This window comes from Salvelinus alpinus, chromosome 30 (genome assembly GCF_045679555.1).
Source record: "Salvelinus alpinus chromosome 30, SLU_Salpinus.1, whole genome shotgun sequence".
Taxonomy (NCBI): Eukaryota; Metazoa; Chordata; class Actinopteri; order Salmoniformes; family Salmonidae; genus Salvelinus; species Salvelinus alpinus.
Genome location: NC_092115.1, coordinates 15,135,383 through 15,150,104, shown reverse-complemented (window position 1 = coordinate 15,150,104; position 14,722 = coordinate 15,135,383). Strand labels below are relative to the sequence as shown.

The 14,722-nt window shown below is 43.1% G+C and overlaps 1 protein-coding gene across 3 annotated transcripts in view; it reads left to right on the top strand.

Annotated features, from left to right (window-relative positions):
• The window catches only part of LOC139560539 (lysine-specific demethylase 4A-like), a 30,345-nt gene extending 19,862 nt beyond the window's left edge, over positions 1–10,483 (top strand). For 2 of the 3 annotated variants that reach the window (XM_071377398.1, XM_071377399.1), the window contains exons 19-22: positions 1,569–1,739; positions 2,212–2,331; positions 7,592–7,684; positions 9,072–10,483. In XM_071377398.1, coding sequence (XP_071233499.1) covers positions 1,569–1,739; positions 2,212–2,331; positions 7,592–7,684; positions 9,072–9,212 — 525 coding nt within the window. In that variant the 3' untranslated portion in view covers positions 9,213–10,483. The other variant, XM_071377400.1, reaches the window with a different exon arrangement.
• Positions 10,484–14,722: the final 4,239 nt, after the last annotated feature.

The following is a 14,722-nucleotide window of genomic DNA, read 5'->3' as shown; positions in this document are numbered from 1 at the left end:
TAATGGTGGTATAATAATTGTAGGCTAACTCTTTAATCTCCCAGCGTAATAAGGCAGCCATGCAGGATTTTATTTCTAAACTGAGTTAACCGAGGGCTCATGCATTGTCTGGTTGTTAATACTTTAGCTGAGTTCAAAAGCATACAGTGGGTATAGAAAGTCACCAACCCTTTTAAAATTGTTCACCTTTTGTTGCCTTACAGCCTGAAATGAAAACGCATCAAATCAGACTTTTCCAGCTTTATTAACACACAGTAACCCACAATATCCAAGTGATTTGCTGACAGGGGTATAAAATCCAGCACACAGCCATGCAATCTCCATAGACAAACATTGGGAGTTGAATGGCCTTACTGAAGAGTTGAGTGACTTTCAACATGGCACCGTCATAGGATGCCACCTTTGCAACAAGTCAGTTCATCAAATGTCTGCCCTGCTAGAGCTGCCCCGGTCCACTATAAGTGCTGTTATTGTGAAGTGGAAATGTCTTGGAGCAACAACGGCTAAGCTGCGAAGTACTAGGCCACACAAGCTCACAGAACGGGACCGCCGAGTGCTGAAGTGCGTACAAATCGTCTGTCCTTGGTTGCAACACTCACTAGTGAGCTCCAACCTGCCTCTGGAAGCAATGTTGGCACAAGAACTGTTCATGAAATGGGTTTCCATGGCCGAGCAGCCGCACACAAGCCTAAGATCACCATGCGCAATGCCAAGCGTTGGCTGGAGTGGTGTAAAGCTCGCCGCCATTGGACTCTGTAGCAGGGGAAACGAGTTCTCTGGAGTGATGAATCACGCTTCTCCATCTGGCAGTCCGACGGACGAATCTGGGTTTAGCGGATGCCAAAAGAACGCTACCTGTAAATAATGGTCTGTGGCTGTGTTTCATGGTTCGGGCTAGACCCCTTAGTTCCAGTGAAGGGAAATCTTAATGCTACAGCATAGTGACATTCTAGATGATTCTGTGCTTTCAACTTTGGGGCAACAGTTTGGGGAAGGCTGTTTCCTGTTTCAGCATGACAATACCTCCCATGCACAAAGTGACTTCCATACAGAAATGTTTTGTCAAGATTGGTGTGAAAGAACTTGAATGACCTGAGCCCTGACCTCAACCCCTTCGAAAACCTTTGGGATGAATTGGAACACTGACTGCGAGCCAGGTCTAATCGCCCAACATCTGTAACCGACCTCACTAATGCTCGTGGCTGAATGAAAGCAAGTCCCTGCAGCAATGTTCCCACACCTAGTGCAAAGCCTTCCCAGAAGAGCGGAGGCTGTTTATAGCAGCAAAGGGGGGACCAAATCCATATTAATGCCCAGGATTTTGGAGTGAGATGTTCGACGAGCAAGTGTCCACATACTAAATATTATATTTTATTTATCTATATGTATGGCTCTTAAAATAAGAAATTGTTAGATGTTAACAAAGGAGTAGCTTTTACGGGTCCACATTCCTTCACATTTGTTTCCACTTACCAAATGTCATATTTGTTTAACGGTGTCTGGTCTTTATGGTCATTTGTTCATGGTGCTATATGGAGTGTCTGATCTTTGACCTCATGTCCTCCTAGCGTAATAAGGCGGCCATGCAAGAGCTTGAGGTCGGCCAGCAGGTTATCTGTAAGCATAAAAATGGGCGCTACTACCAGTGTGAGGTGCTGGAGCTGACCACCGCCACCTTCTACGAGGTGGTCTTTGACGACGGCTCCTACAGCGACAACCTCTTCCCTGAGGACATCAAGGTGAGGAAGCGTCACCTTTATCGTTGGATGCATGCGACGGCCACAAGTTCTGAAGCTCTATCTGGGGGTGTTGAGAAACATCAGAAGACACATATGTTGTTTGCTGTAACAAATAGACAATGCCGTTGTATTGACATATACATATATATTCTAAACAAACTAATCACTGTGGCAACAAATGAAACTAAGTTTTGCCTGAAACATTTCCTTTCTAAATGTTGTATTACAATGAGGAGCCCTAATGCAGCAGTGTCAATGGATCAGTCTGCTTTTATCAGTGCAAGCCGTGGCATTCAGTGGTATGGCAAACACAGTGGTATTATTGGTCATAGAAATGAACCAATCCTAAAAAGTGGAAACAAATCAATCCAGTTGTGTTGTGGGCTATATTGACTTGATTTAATGGTCCCGGCGTATTTAACTGTGGCTCACTGAACTAATACGATGGCTCTTGTCTACGGTTTGGTTTCAGAACCGGGACTGCGTCAAGCTGGGCCCGCCAGCAGTGGGCGACGTGGTGCAGGTGCGCTGGACGGACAATCTGCTGTACGGGGCCAAGTTTGTCGCATCGCACTCCATCCTTATGTACCAGGTAATAGGGACCACATTCACTTTTATTTTTTGACCTTTATTTTAACTAGGCAAGTCAGTTAAGCACAAATTCTTATTTACAATGACGGCCTACCCCGGCCAAATTAACTTCCTCACTTCAACCACATTCAGGCTGTGCGCCATAGTGATGCGCAGGTTGACTCGTAACCTGCGGTTATATCCGCGGGGCGGGGGCGAGTTTAGGGTCATGAAATATTGTGTGGATGAATGGCTGATGGATGGGTGGCGGACAGGGTGAATATAAATAAGAAATTGTACAAAAATCCGTAATTGTATATAATTCTTGTGCAATTCATATCTAGATGAACTACATCGAGGTTTTTCTTTAATTATTTGTATCTGGCATTAGTGCTTACGTTTTAGGGCGTAACTGTACGCGCGCCAAATAGGCTACACAAATGTTTTTGTTTCAGCTACTCTTAAGATATCACGGGATCTGTCAGTCTAATTTAGGAGGGTTTGAGCACAAGAGAACCAGAGATTAAAAATACTGTGCAAAATTAAGGTTTTATTTACAAGTTTACTCCAGTGAAAATAGTGCTGGTGAATATTTACAGAAGTGGCTTAGAATTGTTCCAAAAATAACTTTCTGGTAGCCTGTTGCAGTCGACAAAAGACAAAAAGGACAAAATGTCAAAATAAAGAACAATAGCACTCAGTAGCAACCAAACGGCTATGAAAGGCAAAATGCATTTAAGCAGGCCAAAACTCACGCAACTAAGTATTTTTTTGGAGAACTTAGCAACACATATTGCCTTAACAGCAGCTTATATACCCACAGTAACCCAGCACACCCAATTGAAGAGAAACCATACCAATGCTCACTTTAAGCAGATCCATTGATAGATCATCATTATAGACACTAAAAGGAAACAGACATTTTAGTAATTTAGCAGCTTATCCAGAGCGACTTACAGGAGGAGTTAGGGTTATTAAGGGACTTCTTTAAGGTCACATTTTTTTCACCTAGTCGGCTCAGATTCCAACCAGCGACCTTTCGGTTACTGGCCCAACGCTCTTAGCCGCTAGGCTACGTACCTTAACACCAACAGATGTCGCCACAATAAACTTAAAGCTACAATATGTAACTTTTTGGGTGACCTGACCAAATTCACATAGAAATGTGACTTATAGATATTTAATTCCCATAGAAAGCAAGTCTAAGAAGCGGTAGATCTGTTCTATGTGTGCTATTTCTATGCTTCCCATTCTGACGTTTCGTTTCTATCTTGTACTTTCGGTTTTGTACATCTGCTTCAAATAGCTGAAAGTTTTTAAAAAAATGTAGAAGTGGTTATGGAAAATATATTTCACAATGGTTTAGATGGTACAATGATTCTCTACACATTGACTGCTTGTTTTGTCACAAACTGAAATGGGGCGAACTATTAGAATTTTAGCAACCAGGAAATGTCGCTGCGATTTCTGCATAGTGCACCTTTTGAGGATTACTTGCTACAGTTAGTGGTTAAGCAATACAATGCATAATTGTCCTAATATAGTATGAATCCCAAACGGGACTAACCAATGCAATGACAGATTGCGTGAAATACAGAGAGGTGTGGCGTACGCGCACTAGTAACACTGCATTCCTGACACCGATGGAGCTCTCAAACCAATATGTGGCATGTTACAATGAGTGAAACTCAAAAAATAAATTGATAAACAAATGAAATGTGTTAGCTCTAATGGCACAAACGAGTGGTGCACTCAAGTTTAATGCAACTGCAGTAATGCAGTTTATAGAAATGGAAATGTTTGTAGACTACTTGGCGCACATGGGGAATGTAGAATGGTGGTTCGACGTGATGAGAGCAGTAGAGCTTGCGTCGTCACATACTGATCAATAGGCCATCATATCCAATAAATAAACAAAATAGCCAAAACGTTGAAGAAAACATAATTGTGTAATACATTTAAGAAAAGGGAACTGTACAAAGCATTTTTTATATTTGTGGGTTGGAGTCTGGTGTAGGCATCAATTTTAGTCTGCGGTTGCGGACAGTTTATGAGCAATTGCAGGTGGCCGAACAAACAGCTGGCCTGCGCACAACTAGGGCTCCAACCAGGTTCAGGCTGCGCTCCTACCACGTTCAGCCCATACCAACAGATTCAGGGGGCTGACCTTTATAAAGAAATTGTGAGTGGGTTTGTGTAATTGGTTTGGCAAGTACAACGGTTCTGAAAACACATAACAATCATGTGGTCCTCTGTACGGATTTGCTTAAATGTAGTTTTTTTTCTTTAATGTAAAACATTTTTTCTTCTTGCTACTCTTTTCACATACTACAGTGCCTTGCAAAAGTATTCACCCCCTTGGCATTTTTCCTATTTTGTTGCATTACAACCTGTAATGGACATAAACAAAATAGTCCAAATTGGTGGAGTGAAATGAAAATAATGACTTAATTATTACTACAAATCGGAAAAGTGGTGCGTGCATGCAGTTGAAGTTGGAAGTTTACATACACCTTAGCCAAATACATTTAAACTCAGTTTTTCAGTAGGATCACCACTTTATTTTAAGAATGTGAAATGTCAGAATAGTGATTTATTTCAGCTTTTATTTATTTCATCACATTCCCAGTGGGTCAGAAGTTTACATACACTCAATTAGTATTTGGTAACATTGCCTTTAAATTGAGTCAAATGTTTCGGGTAGCCTTCCACAAGCTTCCCACAATAAGTTGGGTGAATTTTGGCCCATTCCTCCTGACAGAGCTGGTTTAACGGAGTCAGGTTTGTAGGCCTCCTTGCTCGCACACGCTTTTTCAGTTCTGCCCACAACTTTTCTATGGGATTGAGGTCAGGGCTTTGTGATGGCCACTCCAATACATTGAGTTTGTTGTCCTTAAGCCATTTTGCCACAACTTTGGAAGTATGCTTGGGGTCATTGTCCATTTACAACTGAGCTTTAACTTCCTGACTGATGTCTTGAGATGTTGCTTCAATATATCCACTTAATTTTCTTACCTCATGATGCCATCTATTTTGTGAAGTGCACCAGTCCCTCCTGCATCAAAGCACCCCCACAACATGCTGCCACCCACGTGCTTCACGGTTGGGATGGTGTTTTTCGGCTTGCAAGCCTCCCCCTTTTTCCTCCAAACATAACGATGGTCATTATGGCCAAACAGTTCTATTTTTGTTTCATCAGACCAGAGGACATTTTCCAAAAAGTACGATCTTTGTCCCCATGTGCAGTTGCAACCCGTAGTCTGGCTTTTGTATGGTGGTTTTGGAGCAGTGGCCTTTCAGGTTATGTCGATATAGGACTGGTTTAACTGTGGATATAGATACTTTTACCTGTTTCCTTCAGCATCTTCACAAGGGCCTTTGCTGTTGTTCTGGGATTGATGTGCACTTTTCGCACCAAAGTACGTTCATCTCTAGGAGACAGAAATTGTCTTCTTCCTGAGCGGTATGACAGCTGTGTGGTCCCATGGTGTTTATACTTGCGTACAATTGTTTGTACAGATGAACGTGGTACCTTCAGGCGTTAGGAAATTGCTCCCAAGGATGAGGTCTTGGCTAATTTTCTGAGGTCTTGGCTAATTTCTTTTGATTTTCCCTTTTGATTTTCAAGCAAATAGGCACTGAGTTTGAAGGTAGGCCTTGAAATACATCCACAGGTACACCTCCAATTGACTCAAATTATGTCAATTAGCCTATCAGAAGCTTTGAAAGCCATTCCATAATTTTCCAAGCTGTTTAAAGGTACAGTCAACTTAGTGTATGTAAACTTCTGACCCACTTGAATTGTGATACAGTGAATAGTAAGTGAAATAATCTGTCTGTAAACAATTGTTGGAAAAATGACTAGTGTCAAAACTATAGTTTGTTAGCAAGACATTTGTGGAGTGGTTGAAAAACAAGTTTTAATGACTACAACCTAAGTGTATGTTTTCACCATCTTTGCTATGAAGCCCCCAAATAAGATCTAGTGCAATCCGTTACCTTCAGAAGTCACATAATTAGTTAGATTGCACACAGGTGGACTTTATTTAAGTGTCACATGATCTCAGTATATATACATACATACACCTGTTCTGAAAGGCCCCAGAGTCTGCAACACCACTAAGCAAGGGGCGCCACCTAGCAAGCGGCACCATGAAGACCAAGGAGCTAACCAAACAGAGCTGGGCTTTACAGAACAGTGGCTCGAAAAAAGACATTGCTTAAATAAACCAATAAGCAAACAGGTTTGGTGTTTGCCAAAAGGCATGTGGGTGACTCCCCAAACATATGGAAGAAGGTACTCTGGTTAGATGAGACTAAAATTGAGCTTTTGGGCCATCAAGGAAAACGCTACGTCTGGTGCAAACCCAATACATCTCATCACCCCGAGAACACCATCCCCACATTGAAGCATGGTGGCAGCATCATGTTCCGGGTATGTTTTTCATCGGCAGGGACTGGGAAAACTGGTCAGAATTGAAGGAATGACGGATGGCGCTAAATACAGGGAAATTCTTGAGGGAAACCTGTTCGTCTTCCAGAGATTTGAGACTGGGACGGAGGTTCACCTTCCAGCAGGACAATGACCCTAAGCATACTACTAAAGCAACACTTGAGTGGTTTAAGGGGAAACATTTAAATGTCTTGGAATGGCCTAGTCAAAGCCCAGACCTCAATCCAATTGAGAATCTGTGGTATGACTTTAATGATTGCTGTACACCAGCGGAACCCATCCAACTTGAAGGAGCTGGCGAAGTTTTGCCTTGAAGAGTGGGCAAAATCCCAGTGGCTAGATGTGCCAAGCTTATAGAGACACCCTAAGAGACTTGCAGCTGTAGTTGCTGCAAAAGGTGGCTTTACAAAGTATTGACTTTGGGGGGGTGAATGGTTATGCACGCTCAAGTTTTCAGTTTTTTTGTCTTATTTCTTGTTTTTCACAATAAAACATATTTTCCATCTTCAAAGTGGAAGGCATGATGTGTAAATCAAATGATACAAAAACATAAATTTTAAATCCAGGTTGTAAGGCAACAATATAGGAAAAATGCCAAGGGGGTTGAATACTTTCACAAGCCACTGTAGTTAACATATTTTCCACTTCATACTGCTGCATACACTTTGTTCCTTGTGACCAGGACAAATTCCAGGCCCTAATTTGGGTGCTGTTAAATGGATAGTTTACTGGTGTTTTTGATATACGGTGACTGATGTACCTTCTTAAGTAACGTTGGATGGAAGCCTGTTTTTGCGTGACTTGTGATTGTTTTTTTGTGCTGACTCAGATGGAGTTTGAGGACGGGTCGTCGTTGTCTGCCAAGAGGGATGATGTCTACAGTCTAGACGAGGAGCTGCCCAAACGAGTCAAGTCCCGAATGGTGAGATGCGTCTCTCCCAATGTTCCTTAATCCAAACTGATTTATATCACATTAGGTGATATGAAATCACGCATTTTTATGATATTTTTGATGAATATTGGATTCAGTCCATGTTTGTAATGCCAATCTATATAAATGTATTTCTTTGATTCTATTCATAATAAACTCAGCAAAAAAAAGAAACATCCTCTCACTGTCAACTGCATTTATTTTCAGCAAACTTAGCAAGATTCAACAACTGAGACAAACTGAACAAGTTCCACAGACATGTGACTAACAGAAATGTAATAGTGTCCCTGAACAAAGGGGGGGTCAAAATCGGAAGTAACAGTCAGCATGGCCACCAGCTGCATTAAGTACTGCAGTGCATCTCCTCTGCATGAACTGCACCAGATTTGCCAGTTCTTGCTGTGAGATGTTACCCCACTCTTCCACCAAGGCACCTGCAAGTTCCCAAACATTTCTGGGGGGAATGGCCATAGCCCTCATCCTCCGATCCAACCGGTCCCAGACGGGCTCAATAGGATTGAGATCCGGGCTCTTCGCTGGCCATGGCAGAACACTGACATTCCTGTCTTGCAGGAAATCACGCACAGAATGAGCAGGTGGCTGGTGGCATTGTCATGCTGGAGGGTCATGTCAGGATGAGCCTGCAGGAAGGGTATCCACATGAGGGAGGAGGATGTCTTCCCTGTAACGCACAGCGTTGAGATTGCCTGCAATGACAACAAGCTCAGTCCGATGATGCTGTGACACACAGCCCCAGACCATGACGGACCCTCCACCTCCGATCCCGCTCCAGAGTACAGGCCTCGGTGTAACGCTCATTCCTTCGACGATAATCCGACCATCACCCACGGTGAGACAAAACCGCGACTCGTCAGTGAAGAGCACTTTTTGCCAGTCCTGTCTGGTCCAGCGACAGTGGGTTTGTGCCCATAGGCGACGCTGTAGCCGGTGATGTCTGTTGAGGACCTGCCTTACAACAGGCCTACGAGCCCTCAGTCCAGCCTCTCTCATCCTATTGTGGACAGTCTGAGCACTGATGGAGCGATTGTGCGTTCCTGGCGTAACTCGGGCAGTTGTTGTTGCCATCCTGTACCTGTCCCGCAGGTGTGATGTTCGGATGTACCGATCCTGTGCAGGTGTTGTTACACGTGGTCTGCCACTGTGAGGACGATAAGCTGTCCGTCCTGTCTCCCTGTAGCGCTGTCTTAGGCCTCTCACAGTACGGACATTGCAATTTATTGCCCTGGCCAATTCTTTGAAAGACAGGGTCCTGAAAAAGGGAAGTTTATTTTTTGCTGAGTTTACTATGTTAATGGCTCTTAACTCTTAGATAACTGGATGATAATTTACTCATGGCCTCTCTCTCTCTCTCTCTCAGTCCAAGGCGTCAGACATGCGCTTCGACGGGATATTCACAGAGAAGGAGGTCAAGCAGGGCTCCAAGAGACAGCGAGTCATCAACTCCCGTTACAGTGAGGACTACATCGAGCCTCTCCTATACAGCGTTATGATGGAGTAACCCTCCTACTTTATGAACTCACCACACACCCAGAGAGGGGGGCATCTTTGGGGCACCCACAGCCTGGACAAGTGGCTCCAAACCTGGGTACTATTAGGAACAAACTCCCCCTCCTGGGTGTGTAAGGCTTCCATGCCCCTGGGGCATTTTTTTAAACCACGGCTGGGATTTTAGGGGAGTTTCGGTTCTTTATGAAACTCCCCTATTTCTGTGAATTGTTTCTTCTTCCTCCTTCACTGTCCGTTAATGACGATAGGAACCATCAATTAATTAAGGTGGAATAGGAACATGCTGGGCATTTCAGTATATCATCTGACAACTTGCTGAGTCAGCTTTCTAACCTCTAGCATTACCCATCCAAAAGCATTCATTTGACATTTTTACATGAAAGATGGTATTTCATAGTGCAGGTCATAATTCAATAACATGCTGTTAACTGATTACAAAAAACTGAAGTGCTTTATATGCTTTGCAATACATTTTATGGATTTCATATTATCTCCAATAGGAATGTGCAGGTTTGATTGTGTCTACTGTGACATTAGGAGGATGATTGACGTTAGCAGGCCAAGAGGGCAGTGTTTTCTTGTTGGGTTCAGTTTAGCTATACAACTTTAAAGCTTTGAATTTATTGCATTTGTCAGTTGTGCAAGTTTGAGAACAACTATTTTACCACATCTCACTGCCCTTACAATCTCCAAAAATCCCCAGGATGTATTGATATTTATGTGGATAGGTGTTTGGGTGCACATTTGTTCTTGTTTCTTGAATTGTTAAGTTGTTTTTTTATTTTATTGCCATCCCATGTTGAATTGGTAGTGTGTATATGCCAAGGTTAGTCAAGTTACTCGTTCTGCTAAAAAGCACTTATTAACCCCCCCCCCAGTATTACTATCTGAAGGTTCCAAAACGTGTCCTGCTGAATGCGCACCTGGTCAATTACAGCCTAGGTGTAGACTAGTTGGTGTGTGGTCTTATCACAACCAATGATGCCACAGTGCCAGTGGTTTGTTTGGACAGGGGGAAACATATTTTCAAATCATTTGAAGAATGTTTATCCTTCTCATGCTTTGTCGACGTTCCTTGTTGACCTGAATCGTTGATATTTGGGTAGTGTTGTGTATATGTAGCTCATTTAAAGTATCTCAGGAGGACTCACACCCTTACCACCTCACTCAAGTTTTGTTGCCATGGCTACTGTCTGAAGTGATGTGCATTACATTTGTGAACTTCAACTGTTGCAGTAAAGACCGGACTGAGGAGAAAAGCTTTTCATGTCTCTCGTTTGCTGTCCCCTGCTATACACTGATCTCAAACATCCTGTCAGACATACTTCACTTGAATAAGGTGTCGATCGCTCAAGAAAAAAGCTAACATCCCTGAGGATGTTCAGGGGGCCAGAATATATTTACAAATAACTTGTAGACTGCAAATTGATCACAAGAAGCCCAAACGGATATATTATCTGCCTAAAACAATCATTTCAAACCTTGCTTACATTTTGTATACAATCAGGTCACTACTATGCATGGGAATTCTTTGGAACATGTCCTAAATTAAATTTGAGTTGATTTGCGGATGTTTTAGTCGTCATCCACCAATAAAACGTGGGTGCCAAATAAAGTCACCCGTGGGCCAAATTCGACCCACGGGCTACCAGTTGGAGAACCCTGTAATAGATTGATACACTGTGTACAAAACATTAAGAACAGTTGTCAAGTTGATGTCCATTGGGTGGTGGACTATTATTGATATACACGGGAAACTGTTGAGCGTGGAAAAACCCAGTAGTATTGCAGTTCTTGACACAAACCGGTGTGCCTGGCACTTACTACAATACCCCGTTCAAAGGCACTTACATTTTTTTTGTCTTGCCCATCCATGTCTCAAGGCTTAAAAATCCTTTAACCAGCCTCCTCCCCTTCATCTACACTGACATCAATAAGGGATCATAGCATTCACCTGGTAAGTCTGTCACAAAATTAGGTTCTTATGTCCGACTTGTTCCATTTTATAGCAATTCAGGAAGGGGCATCAATCTGTTTTGTCATAACTTTTAGGAGAAGTTAACTGTTACAATTTGATGTTAGATTGCTTCTCACCCTGAATTTAGTCTGTCACTAATCCATGGTTGAGTTCTCTTTTAAACAGCCATTAAACTAGCCGCTATAATCCATGGTTGAGTTCTCTTTTAAACAGCCATTACAAACTAGCCACTGCTAGCCCAAAATCTATGGATGTGATGGAGCATGTTTAATTTTTTTTATGCACAGATAAGGTCCCAACAAAAATGGAGCTGATTTAAGGTGATTTGGACATCTTTTTTTAAACATGCTCACAAGCCATCACTTCCATATATTTCTTTGCTTGCGGTAGCTGAAGTTTGCAATGGCTGTTTTAAAGAACTAAACCATGGATTACAGTTTATCCTGGTCCATAGACTATTTTCAGGGTATGGAACCATCTGTCAAATAGTGAACTTCTCCTTTTTAAAGGGGCAATTCTGTCACTTCATCTCCAGCACCAAACCAGCGTCTACATGTGAAAACAGCGTGTTTCTTTAATTAAAAAAAAAAGAATGCTTCTGTGACACAGGGTAGGAGTAAAAGTGATTTTTAAAACCTGCATCAAGTTTATTTTTCTTGCTACCCATCACTGCAAATCTGTGTTTGAAAATCAGTTTTTCAAACGTTTTAACTTTAGATGTGTTCTGCCTGACGACAAAATGTAGAGATGTTCCGTTTTCACATGTTGACACTGGTATTGTGCTGGAGATGTTGAAAAGCAGTGGCGTTGCCAATTAAGTTCATAACATGAACATTGTGCAAGAATAATGAAAACATCAGCAGTGTTGATGAACATCAATTTCACAAGTGCCAGACTTGTCTGTAGTTCCTGGTCAGGCAAAGAAAAACAAATGGCATCAGAAACTAAAGTCCTCTAGTCTGGTTCTCTGTACCATCTTCACACAAATACTGTATCTGGTTGGATAGGAGAGTGTTACGTACGCCTCTTGGAGGAGGGAACGTAACACCCCGCGACATCTCAACTCCCCGTGGAGTGAAAAAGTATGTGATCATAGGTACGGGAAAGGACGACAGAGGCAGAGAACAATACCGTTTACAGGGAATGTATTATTCCTTAACTTCTGTAAAGTGGGGAAAAGGGGCTGGACGGAACCAAAGCAAAGAAAGTAAAAGTTAAGAGTCCCATCTCCTACCTTACCTGCCTTCCCACTACTTACCTAACCTTTAGCACCACTAGACACGCTAACCAAAATACGGGTGGTGGTCCGCCCAGGTCTTACCTAGTGTGCATAGACAGATTAAATACTACGGGTTATGTATGCCCGCAGGCCTAAACACTCCCAAGGTGTGTTCTGCTCCCCCCCCCCCCCCCCTGGGAACAAATGAACAGAACAATTTCAATAACCAAAAACACAAAGTCCTATAGGCATACACATACCTCGGAAGGAGTGGCTACAAAATAATATCCACAAAACTTTTCATGACCGCCACAACAATCAACACAGGACATAAAAAGAAGCTCTCTTCCTCAGGGAAGGACCACTGGCTTTTATCAAGCTGGAGAAGGAGTTGGTAATTGCAGAGACAGCTGTATCCTCTGACAAGAGGGAGGGATCAGAACTCTAATCTGCGATGGGGCCGACCAATCAGCTGCTTAGAATCCAGGAAGCCATTTCCTGAAATACTCACACAACAACACAGAAACTGGGGAACGTAAAACGTAGGCTATAGCCTATATTCAATGAGAGGGAACGTTCCTATTGTAACATACAGTGCATTCGGAAAGTATTAAGACCCTTTGACTTTTTCCACATTTTGTTACATTACAGCCTTATTCTAAAATGGATTAAATCGTTTTTCCCTTCATCAATCTACACACAATAACCCATAGTGACAAAGCAAAACTAGGTTTTTAGAAAAGTCTGCAAATGTATTAAAAATGATATCAAATTTACTTAAGTATTCAGACCCTTTACTCAGTACTTTGTTGAAGCACCTTTGGCAGCAATTAGAGCCTTGAGTCTTGGGTATGATGCTACAAGCTTGGCACACCTGTATTTGGGGAGTTTCTACCATTCTTCTCTGCAGATCCTCTCAAGCTCTGTCAGGTTGGATGGGGAGCGTTGCTGCAAGCTATTTTCAGGTCTCTCCAGAGATGTATTTTTTTTTTTTATGTATTATTTCTTACATTGTGTTAGCCCAGAATCTTAAGTGTTATTACATACAGCCAGGAAGAACTATTGGATATCAGAGTGACGTCAACTTACCAGCACTGCGACCAGGAATATGACTTTCCCGAAGCGGATCCTTTGTCCCCACGACCGAGGGCATTTGAACTGATTCCAGAGGCCGACCTGCAACAATACGGCCGGAGGAGAGGGAGCCGGAGCAGCCTTCTAGTGAGACTTTGGAGGCGCGCACTACACTCACAATAACATCTGCTAACCATGTGTATGTCACCAATAACATTTGATTTGAGATGTTCGATCAGGATCAAGTCCGGGCTCTGGCTGGGCCACTCAAGGACATTCAGAGACTTGTCCCGAAGTCACTCCTGCGTTGTCTTGACCGTGTGCTTAGGGTCAGGGTCATTGTCCTGTTGGAGGGTGAACATTCGCCCCAGTCTGAGAACCTGCTGCAGAGCGCTCAGGACTTCATCAAGATCAAAGATCTCTCTGTACTTTGCTCTGTTCATCTTTCTCTCGATCCTGACTAGTCTCCCAGTCCCTGCCGCTGAAAAACATCCCCACAGCATGTTGCTGCCACCACCATGCTTCACCGTAGAGATGGTGCCAGGTTCCCTCCAGATGTGACGCTTGGCATTCAGGCCAAAGAGTTCAATCTCGGTTTCATCAGACCAGAGAATCTTGTTTCTTATGGTCAGAGTCCTTTAGGTGCCTTTTGGCAAACTCCAAGCGGGCTGACGTGCCTTTTACTGAGTGGCTTCCGTCTTGCCACTCTACCATAAAGGCCTGATTGGTGGAGTGCTGCAGAGATGGTTGTCCTTCTAGAAGGTTCTCCCATCTCCACAGAGGAACTCTGGAGCTCTGTCAGAGTGACCATCGGGTTCTTGGTCACCTCCCTGACCAAGGCCCTTCTCCCCCGATTGCTCAGTTTGGCCAGGCGGCCAGCTCTAGGAAGAGTCTTGGTGGTTCCAAACTTCTTCCATTTAAGAATGATGGATGCCACTGTGGTCTTGGACCTTCAATGCGGCAGAATTGTTTTGGTACCCGTCCCAAGAGCTGTGCCTTGACACAATCTACGGACAATTCCTTTGACCTCATGGCTTGGTTTTTGCTCTGACATGCACTGTCAACTGTGGGACCTTAAATAGACAGGTGTGTGCCGGTCCAAATCATGTCCAATCAATTTAATTTACCACAGGTGATTTACCAATCAAGTTGTAGAAACATCTCAAGGATGATCAATGGAAACAGGATGCACCTTAGCTCAATTTCGAGTCGCATAGCAAAGGGTCTGAGT